Source organism: Etheostoma spectabile, chromosome 5 (assembly GCF_008692095.1).
Source record: "Etheostoma spectabile isolate EspeVRDwgs_2016 chromosome 5, UIUC_Espe_1.0, whole genome shotgun sequence".
Classification (NCBI taxonomy): Eukaryota; Metazoa; Chordata; class Actinopteri; order Perciformes; family Percidae; genus Etheostoma; species Etheostoma spectabile.
The window spans coordinates 35,432,225-35,442,573 of NC_045737.1; the positions used below are offsets into that span (position 1 = coordinate 35,432,225).

The 10,349-nt window shown below is 45.7% G+C and overlaps 1 protein-coding gene across 4 annotated transcripts in view; it reads right to left on the reverse strand.

Moving 5' to 3' along the window:
* Nucleotides 1-270: 270 nt before the first annotated feature.
* The window catches only part of etv5a (ETS variant transcription factor 5a), a 12,281-nt gene continuing 2,202 nt past the window's right edge, over nucleotides 271-10,349 (reverse strand). The window contains exons 2-13 of one of the 4 annotated variants that reach the window (XM_032515402.1): nucleotides 10,151-10,287; nucleotides 9,875-9,968; nucleotides 9,697-9,744; nucleotides 8,740-8,790; nucleotides 7,033-7,156; nucleotides 6,619-6,909; nucleotides 5,631-5,971; nucleotides 3,342-3,404; nucleotides 2,520-2,588; nucleotides 2,042-2,211; nucleotides 1,167-1,268; nucleotides 271-574 (exon numbers count right to left, since the gene is read on the reverse strand). In XM_032515402.1, coding sequence (XP_032371293.1) covers nucleotides 344-574; nucleotides 1,167-1,268; nucleotides 2,042-2,211; nucleotides 2,520-2,588; nucleotides 3,342-3,404; nucleotides 5,631-5,971; nucleotides 6,619-6,909; nucleotides 7,033-7,156; nucleotides 8,740-8,790; nucleotides 9,697-9,744; nucleotides 9,875-9,968; nucleotides 10,151-10,198 — 1,632 coding nt within the window. In that variant the 5' untranslated portion in view covers nucleotides 10,199-10,287 and the 3' untranslated portion in view covers nucleotides 271-343. Of the gene's footprint in view, nucleotides 575-1,160; nucleotides 1,269-2,041; nucleotides 2,212-2,519; nucleotides 2,589-3,341; nucleotides 3,405-5,630; nucleotides 5,972-6,618; nucleotides 6,910-7,032; nucleotides 7,157-8,739; nucleotides 8,791-9,696; nucleotides 9,745-9,874; nucleotides 9,972-10,150; nucleotides 10,288-10,349 lie in introns of all 4 variants that reach the window. The other 3 variants (XM_032515400.1, XM_032515401.1, XM_032515399.1) reach the window with 3 other exon arrangements.

A 10,349-nucleotide genomic window follows, 5' to 3' on the forward strand; every position in this document is an offset into this window, starting at 1 on the left:
GTTGTCAGTCCTTTTAAAGTTGGCGGCATGTGGCCTCGCTTTGTTGGTCTCCGTAGCAACACAGCCCCTTGCAGTCCAATTCACCCTCGCTGGTTTCCCAACCCTCGTTCTCACACGATGCCGCAGGCGTTCCCCTCATTCGTTCTTAGCTTGGGAGCTTACAGAGTCTCATGAAGGTTTTCCAGGGAGCAGGAGAGGAAACCATAAAAAGGAGCAGAGCGCGAGGTTATTCTTCCGAGCAGCTCAGCAGTTCCCGCTCTTGGATTTTTAAAAGTGGCTGTCGAGAGACTTTCGGAGTGTTCTGCATGTACATGTGTTGTGTGCGTTACGACCCCGCTGCTTGTTAGTAGCTGTAGCCTTCTGGGAATGGCAAGCCTGCCACACACTGCTCCCCGGCGTCCAGCAGGTAGGGAGGAGTTTCCTCGTAGTGGGTGAGGGGCACGGTGTCGTCGTCCAGCCCCAGCAGGCTGTCCGGGTCCACCTTCAGGTTGGGCCTCTGGTTGTCAGGGAAGGCCATGGAGAAGAGAGCCTCGGGGTCGCACACAAACTTGTACACATACCTCTCACCGGCCACCTGAGAAACAAGACAAAATACATATTTAACTCCCATATGAAACATCCTCAGTGGTACTTATTGTGCAATCTGGGTGGGTGTATAACCACGAAGATTAATCGATTAGTTGTCAACAATTAAATTAATCATCTCTCCTCTGTGACAGTAAACTGAAAATTTGGGCTGATCGACATTTTTCACCATTTTACAGACCGAACAACTAATCAACAGATTAATGGACAATGAAAACAATCGTTAGTTGCAGCCCTTAGTTGTGTGCAGAACACAAAATTTCCTTTACAGACTCTTGATTCAAGGATGACTGATCCACCCATGCTCACCTTTTCTCAGATCAAGTTTCAAGACGTTTTGATCCGGCTTAAATCTGAGGCAGCAAACCCTAAACAAATATTTAATAGGAGAAGAGATGTGGGCTGCAGGCTAGGATTTACTGCCACTATTTAGCCACTTGCTGTAGTAAGACTCTACTTCAGAGCGTCCTCATTGTTGTAATCAAATATCACGACCTTGACTATTTTAGCCCCATGCAGCACAAAGTTGCTGAGGGGAGGGGGTGGAGGGAGAGAAAGGAAACTGGTGAACGTGCCTTTACCTTCTGCATGATGCCCTTCTCGTAGTAATAACGCAGCGAGCGGCTCAGCTTGTCATAGTTCATGGCCGGTCTGTTCTTCTGGATGCCCCAGCGACGAGCCACCTGAGGACACGCGAGACACAAAGACTTGCAATAAGCCACAGAGAATTGATATGTATAGTTGCTGTCAGAATTTGGGCCACAGGCTGCTCGACATGTAGGGGAAAACAAGAACCCTCCTTGAGCCGAAACCGATGAAGAAAAGGGTCTTTTGAATAGCAAGTTGAGTTTCAAAGCCCTTCCAGATCCTTTTCTCCTCAAGACTAAAGTTATTTGCATGTACCGTCAACGTGAATTAAGTTACCACCTGAGTACGCAGCGTCTCAAATACCACTTGAGCATTAAACATTTAAAAAATATCCCTGTTGAAGAACATGTAGAAGAGATACCAAATTTGCAATTAATCGTGAGTCAAAGCTTTAGTGCGTAGCTTTTTGATATTAATAAACGTCCGTTATATTCCAGTCGTTGCTAAATGAGTTGCTATAAAGCTGATTAAGACTATCAGCTCCACACGACACTCTGTTTTTCTCAGTATGACTATGTTCAGAAGATTGTGGCGTCAGGCGACTTTCCCACGCAGAAACTCAATAATGAGATAATTGCCTCTTCTCAAGAGTTCATTGTGTTTTTTTAATCCTCCGTGTCCTCCTTGGCTACTAGCAACCGTATGGAAGAGGGTTGGAGGTTTGTATCATTACTTGTAGTTACGTAGAAACTATGTACTATAGCTTTAACTGTGGCCAATTATGTGATTAAATCTTTTGATCGACTGGCAGCCCTAATATTTAGTTGGACAGAAGACATGAGTCCAGTTGAGGACTGTGGGCACTGACCTCCTCAGGCTCAATGAGTTTGAACTCCATGCCGCGACCAGTCCAGGCTATGAAGTGGCCGTTGGCCGGGTCGTCCAGTAACGTGACCAGGAACTGCCAGAGCTGCAGGGAGCCCCGGCGCTGGTAGGGAGGTCCGTCCCGATAAACAGAGGGTTCCTGTTTGACTTTACCTGTGAGTGGAAGAAGAGGGAGAAGAAGAGCAGGAGGAGGAGAGTATAGAGAAGTAAAAAGGAGGCAGAAAAACAAAGAGTGAAGAAAAAGCGTCAGTCAGCACTGCACTCCACCACAACCACAGTGTGGTGAGACATTCCTGCCAGATGGAGACTGTGAAGTGGACTTGCTGTTCATTATGCACCACAAGCAGTCAAAGGACTCAGAAACTGCCCACAATAGCCAACTTTATGGGCACACAATATCTAGTAGTATTTTGGGTTAATATTGAGATTTTTTTTTTTTCCTCTTGATTTCCCAGTCTCACCTTCTAATCTTTCAGGGACCACACAGGTATCGTCAAAGTACAGCTGATGATCTCTGTCGAAGGAGAAGCCTGCAATTGATGAAAAGAAAGAAATTAAGCTTAAAAATGGGATGAAAGTGGAACAGCATGGGATAGAGGGTGGGAAACGGGCTTTTGTTCTGACATGAAGGCCAGTGACATGTTCAACCCAGAGATCCAAACGGCATGCAAAGCAGTAGTATAGCCGGGCAGCTTCCCAATAATGGAAGCTTGAATTGTGCAAAGCTTCTGCCAGCTGCTGATGCGCGAAATGTACTGTAAATGCAGAGCAGCTGCACATGATTCACTGATAGATTTACTTCCCTCTCGAGCTGTCATTTCCACGCTGCTGACCACCAGTCTTTCCCCCGGCCATCACCCACGCTGAGCTTTTAGCAGCTCGATAAGTCACAAGATTCACGGTCACAATCAAACCATTCTTTTTTATTATCGTTGGTCGATTAAACGTCTAGTTGTTTGGTTTGTAAAATGTCAGTAGTGACCAGTGTTTCCCATAGCCCAAGAGGACGTCCTTACATGTCTTGTTTTGTCCCCAAATCAAAAGATATTCTGTTTACTGTCCCAGAGGAGTGAAGAAAATATTCACATTTAAGAAGCTGAAATCAGAGATTCTTTCAAAATTTAAACTGATTAGTTTATTATTACTAATAGTTGGAGATTAGTTTAATAGTTGACAACTAATCGATTCATCTTTGCAGCGCTACAATCGATGGACTTCACTAATGAAATATTTAAACATCGGAGACGTAAAAAGACAAAAGCAGACAGTAATCTCCAACTTACTTTCATGGTTATTTTGGTAGAAGCTCCCCGCTCTCCCAAACAATGAGTGACAGTTAGGCACTTCTGTAAACAAAGAAGAAAGGTGCGTAAATTTAGACCAGAGACATCCTCACTTTTGTATCACATGTGTAATACATCAAAATCTGCCACGCAGCTGACAGATATATTTGGATCCCTGCCACTGTGTACAAACATACACAGCTTTGAGACTTATGTATGGTTTGCTATTTGTTTATACAGGAGTCATTGAGTCCAAGCTGTATTAATGTGTTAAATCACAGTACTGGGTATAAAGAGGTCAAAAGACATGATGGCTGCTTTTCTGGCTAACCAATGACGCTAGAGGTTGACATGGTCAACAGCTGGGCTCAAAATAAAACAGCACACACACACACACACACACACACGCACGCACGCACGCACGCACGCACGCACTGAACTAAATCTCAGCTCACAGTACCCTGCACAGCACACAACATCCCCCGCATGTCCACCAAGCCTTTAAATAAGATTAGCACCAAGGCTGCTGTATTAAATCTCAATGACAATCGAGTTACGCCAGTCCACCCCCTGAGGGGTCGAGGCCTGTCTTCCGTTTGCAGCGTCTCTGCAGTGCGTCCCAACCATCTCCACCCCCATCCATTATTCTGTTTCCTGTCTACTGATAAGACAACCAGAGATCAATCTTGAGCAAGTGTTTCCTTAAGTCTCCGTCTGCTCTTGTCCTAACTAAAGGAAAGAGTCTGCAGGGAGAAATCGGTATTGCCAAGTCCTACCGTGCATGTAGAGACAAAGAAAGGTAAGAGTAAATTGAAAAAGAAACTTAGGAAACTAGGTGAGGAAAAAAAAAAAAATTCTTAGATGCAACACACACACACACACACACACACACGCACACACGCACGCACGCACGCACGCACGCACGCACGCACGCACGCACGCACACGTTTCATGTTCTCCACCTTTAACCACGACTGAGCCTCTGACGTGGACAATCGCTTTGAAAGAAGGTGACTTTCACAAGCAGGTTTAAGGCTTAAGCATGGAGTGACTACACAATAAAAAGAAATTTCATCACAACAAATACTGCATGTATTGAAATCTAACAAACAGATTTATATGTACAGTACATTTTTTTGTGCACGTTAAAAAATTGAGAAAGAAAACAAGCGAGATGCATTGATAATCTGTTTAGAATCGAATCGTGAGGGGCCCAGAGAGTCCCACCCCTATAGGAAACTTCCTCTGTCATATGCTGATATGATAATGGGTGGATTCAAATCATGGCTTTATATCTTCAAAAATGGCTTGGTCACCATCTGTAGACCACCAACACCGGCGTAACAACATGTTTCATGTTGCACTTCTTCCATTCGTCCAGAGGCACTAGGCCTCTGTGACGTAGGTATTTATAAGGCCATAAGAGGCTAAGAGGATTTGTCATTACATCACTGCCATGCCAGCCGGTCACCCACCAGGCAGAAAAAGAATGAGAATACATGAGTGAGCAAGAAAAGATTAAAAAAATAAAACATAATTTGGTCGCGGAGTTTCAGGAAAAGAGGATGTAAATGCATCAGAGCAGGGACAACAGCTGGGTGTGTGGGCGTCAGGATCAGACACTGCAGCGACAGTCGCTCTAACTTGTTTGATTTAAGCAAAGCGAGTAAACAGCATCTCTGCCATGACTGTTTAACAAGGCTTTCTGGAGAGGCGCAATTTGGCCCCTTGTGTATTCTGTAAAACCAAACTAAGAATTTCCAGGTTCTCACAATCAGCTTGCTGTGCTGCAGGTCACTAAGTCCTCTGAGGGCACTAGCCTAGATCTATTCCAGGTAGGCTCAGTCAAGAGGTTTTCTGCACCTGGCTGGATGGCCCATTTACTTTTTACCCTCGGAGGCTTAGGCAGAGCTAAGAGACCCACTTTTACTTTACTGGCATGGCTCTTGAGGAACGATGCAGATTAGGCTTTGAGAGAGAGATAGTGGGAGTGTTAGTGGGAGAAATGAGCACCTGTGCGCCCAGGCCTCTGCTGCACGCTAAAACTCGCAGGCGCGTGTTAGTGCCCAGAACAAACACACGACCGGGCACATTCCACACCCTCTGCCCGCTCTACTTTCACACGGCCCTAGACATTACTTTCACACAGATAACAGTGGACTTCCTTGCTGTGCAAGAGCAGAGAAAGAGATATGCAGGAAGATCCACTGGGACATCTTGAGAGGTAATGGACTCTTCCCATGGTTTTATATTTATTCATTTTTCTATGAACTACCCTTCTCTACTCACCAGAATCAAAGCAATAGTCACGAGGCTCCTGCTTGATGGCCATGGGGTGGAAAGCAGCCTGATGCAGAGGACCTGGGGGTGGACCTGGGGGGCCCATGTTGGGGACGCCCTGCTCTGTGTAGCGTGGGTCGATGAGCTCTTGCTTGAAACCCTGGGTCGGCACAGCTACCAGTGGCTCTGACATTTGGCGGTGGTAGGGCGGCCGGCCGTCACGTGGCAGACTGCTGTTGTTGTTGTTGTTGTTGTTGTTGCGGCTGGGTGGCTGGGGCAAGAACTGGGGGCGCCCTTGACTCTCGGATTGGGGAAAGGGTAGACATGGCTCTGACATCTGCCGCTGGAACCTAATAATGGAGGGGAAAGCGGCAAGACAAAGAAATTATGTCTCTTTTCAGAAACACTCCTGCGTAAATACACCAAATGAAACACAATGGAAACAATAAAAGGAAAAGCCTCATACCTAGATAAAAAATGTTCAACTCTAGCATCGACAAAAAACGCTATTTGTCCACATGAGTTTAAGCTCCAGTAGCAGAACTAATCTCACATCAACGCATTTACATTGATATCCTCATACACTAGGAATGTGTGCACCAGTGTAAACAGGTTGTCTGACTTAACTCTGCTGTTGAAAATAATGGATGTGTAAGTTAAAAATACAGAAATACTTTGGAGAAAGAACAACGGCAAAACGTAACACCAGGAATGTATCTGCCTGGGCCGACGACGAGGTGGAACTGTTAGTGAAAGGTATGTGGGCGTACCTAACCAATAAGACTGACTGGCTTGAGTCGTCGCTTCCAAAGGTCTCGGTTTGTGCTCTTCCAAACTACAAATCAACCCCAGAGTTTTCAAACCAAAATGGGAACAAATGTTTATCCAAAAGCCGATTTTAGAGACTCTAAAACGCTGGATGAGCGTGGACGCGAGGCGTAAACGTAGCAAAAGATACCAAAAAGTAGTAGTGTAGACGTGGCCTCTGTGTGCTCACCTATGCTCAGGTGTGAAGTTGTTGGCATCCTGGTTGATGGGTGCACAGGGCACGGCGAAGGGTGGGCTGTGGACTGCTTGCTGGTTAGGAGAGCCGGCGCTCGCTGTCATAGGCTGCTGTACGTGCACCGGACGCGGCCCTGGGGTCGGATTGGCTACATGGGGGTGAGGAGGGGGGGTCTGTGCACTCAGAGGGTGCGTCCCTGCTGTGCCGGTAGGGCCGCAGGGAGAGACTGGTGTTGAGGGGGGAGTTAATGGCTTGAACCCAGGAGTGGACTTCCTGTCACAGGCACTGTGGATGAAGAGATGGGGGAAACAAACAAAGTCAGAACTCTTTTAATTGGAGAGGACCAATCGATATGCTATCCAGTGGCGGTCGTCCTGCTCTTGGTAGACTCCAAATGTAATTACATACCTGTAGCTGTAAAGGCACTTCTCTCCGTAGGGCATGGGACTCCTGTCCTGGTGACAGGGAGAGAACTCTCTGGAGGGAGTCAGCTCTCGTTTGATCTTGGCTGGGGGCGGGCCATGAAACATCACTGGATATGAGGAGACATACAAAAAGAATTGAGTGCATTAGATAAACTCCAGATATCACCTAATCGGAGCCATAAACAGAAGTGCAGCAGTTATCTTAACCACATTTGGAATTGATGGATAAATGGACGCATGGACAACGTCTGTGTATTCCCTCGACTGACAGAGCCACTTAGAAGCAATTTATCATCCTCCCTAATGCCGGTCGACTCTGGGCTCTGAAAACAACCATCTATCCACCACTGCTAGGTAGCACAATTCTAACTGCTCTATACACATAAAAGCTATCATAGTTCTCATCTGATTCCCATTAGGGCAGGCCAATACCCATGAATCAGTGTGGCTGTAATCTAATGGCGGTGAATGATTTTCTTCTCCCGTGCTGTAACCATTAGACACTAGCTGCAGCTTTCGGCGCATCGGCTGCAGTTTCCAGGGCGCCACATAATAGCAAGGCAGAAACTAGATCCCTTGGCACAGAGGAGCAGGGGCCAAATAAATCACCCGGGGTGCTGATGGACCTTGGCGGAGTTACAATGGGCACGTGAGCTTCACTGTGTGCACTGTGAAACCTACACGGCTTGAGTGAGGTTCCTCACACACCGAGAAAAGTAAATAATGAGGAGATTAGGCATCTTTTCCTTCTCTGGAGTGGTGGCCAAGTGAGTGGATTAACAAACAAGCACCCTTATCTGAGCTAAAGCATCACACATCAATAAACATAGAGCCAATTTAAACATAGTACGAGACATGTGATGTCCTTTAGCTCATATTGAAAAATCTGGTTTTGGTGAATAGGCAACTTGTGAGAGAGAATGCCTGCAGCCTGGCAACAGAATCCACCTCAATAATATGTTTGCACCAGAGGCTGGCGGTCAGTTTGCAGCTCGATGAGCACATTAACCAAGATTTAAAAGGCAGCCCTCACAATGACAGCGGCTGCCACACCCTGTCTCCACCTCCTACGCATCAGACAAAAAACATAAACTCAGAAAGACAGAGGGGATGGGGAGAGATCATAAGAAGGACTGAAACAGGCAGCTCTGAAGCTGCCCTATCCACTGGAATCTAGCCCACTTCAGCAGCAGGGCCCGAGTGCGGGAAAGTGTGAAATCAGATTAGTAGCTTGGCTCATGTGATGCCCCATGCCAATCGGCTGGTTAAACTCAAAATGAGGGAGATGGGGAGGGGGAGAGTGGCCTTTCCCAGAACTGTGCTTTAAAGGCCGAAGAATGGTGTTTGTCCTCGGCAGGATGAAGAAATGTTGATAAAAGAGAGGAGACCTAGACATGTGGTCAGGGACAGTAACTCAATAGAAGAGCACTTTCTTCCAAGCGAAAAGAAGCCTGTGGTGAACGGTTCTGATGCACAGCGGTTAGGTACAGCGTGGTTTTCAGCCTGAATCGCCATCGTGGTTTGAATCTCTGCCAAAAATCAGACGAGGACCAGGCTGGACTAAAACGTCGTAATCATGACTGGGTTTGACTGATATAAAAAAAAAGGAGTAACAGAATCTATTCAGAGGACACGGGACACACACACACAATCATCATGGAGGAACAGTAAGAAAATATCAGGTACTCACAGCTCTCCGACTGGAAATCTGGGACAAACTGTTCGTCATCAGGCACCTGGGCTGTGAAGATAGAGAATGTTGCACATGTGAGAAAAATCAAGCACATACCCCTTTTTGTCTCTCTATAGCAAACATATTTTATGTGGCCAATAAAACAAAAATGTCGCCATAAAGTGTGGACAATAAGGGAAACAAAAACCAAGACAAAAGATTCATCAAAGAGTTTTAAAGAAGAGTAACAATGTAATCGAACAGAAAAAGGAGAGAAAGCTACTCAGACGAAAAGGGGTCTCGGTCAGCAGCTTTTCATGCATAGGACTTTGCTCTTCTTGCTCTAATTGCTAACAAAAAATAGTTATATTTCAAATTCTCTACAAGTTAATCTTTAATCCTGAAACTGGCCCAGTTTGATCCCGCTCACTATTTAGAAAACAAAAGGACTAAGATGTCGGGGTGGGAATCAGCAGACGCCTCTCGATACGATATCATCACGATACTTGATTCAGCCACGATACTATATCATCGCGATTTTAAACATATTGCTATATTCTCCAATTTATAACCTTTTTTCCCCAATTTCAAATGATGTCCTCAAAAGGAAACTTTGTCCACATCTGTTTTATCTAAAAGATACATTTCTGTTTGTTTATCTCACTTCAATTTTATTGCTGCAAAATGAGATTGTCAAGCAGACAAAGTGACCAACACATATAAATTATAATAAAAAAGATCCATACTTGGCGCCTGTGTATCGATACAGTATTGCCACTGAAAATATTGCGATACTATGCTGTATTGATTTCCCCCCCCCCATCCCTATTAAGATGAAAGAAATGTTTCTTAAGTCAAAGATAACTTTCACAAAGCCAGATAAATGTTTGTGAAGATGGAGACAGAGCAGCCGGGAACATTGGGAGACATTTACAAAAATAACTACACTAGTAAAAAAAAAACTATGGAGCTCACCTTCTGCAATCCAGATCTCCTGCAGCTGACTGAGGTCTTGGAAGAGTTCTGAACATCGAGAAGAAGATATTGAGTTTAAGTCCCCGCCAATTTAATTGTACTTCTAATCACATGTTAAAACGTGCAGCTCGTACATCAAACCTGCACTGTTTATTCACAACAACGACGACGACGTTACCTTCTGTGTCCTGGGCGAGCTCGGTGTCGACAAACTTCCTTTTCCTGTCGCTCAGAGGCCTGTTGTGAGATGGTTCCTCCACGTGAGACTTGTGCTGTTGGGTAGTAGGAGGAGAAGACGCAGAAGTGTCAGAGCACCAAGAGGAGATGTCACTTCACCTCACAAAGGACCATGCAGATGGTATGTACGTGTATTAGAAAGGTCCATCCATAGTGTAGAGCCATGGGTGGAAAAGTGCGAGGATGTGATGTGTGAGGCGTGCATGTGTCCACTTACACTGGGTGGGACCATGAATGGGACTTGCTGGTCATAGAATCCATCCATGTTATGTGGGTGATTGGGGGGCTCCAATATTGTGGGGAGGGGGAGGTGTTCGCTTTAAAGCGACAGCGCCCGGGTCACTTCGTGGGTCACTGGAAAACACAAGATTGGAAACGTACAGCAGGTGTCACAAAACTGCAAAAAAAAAAAAAAA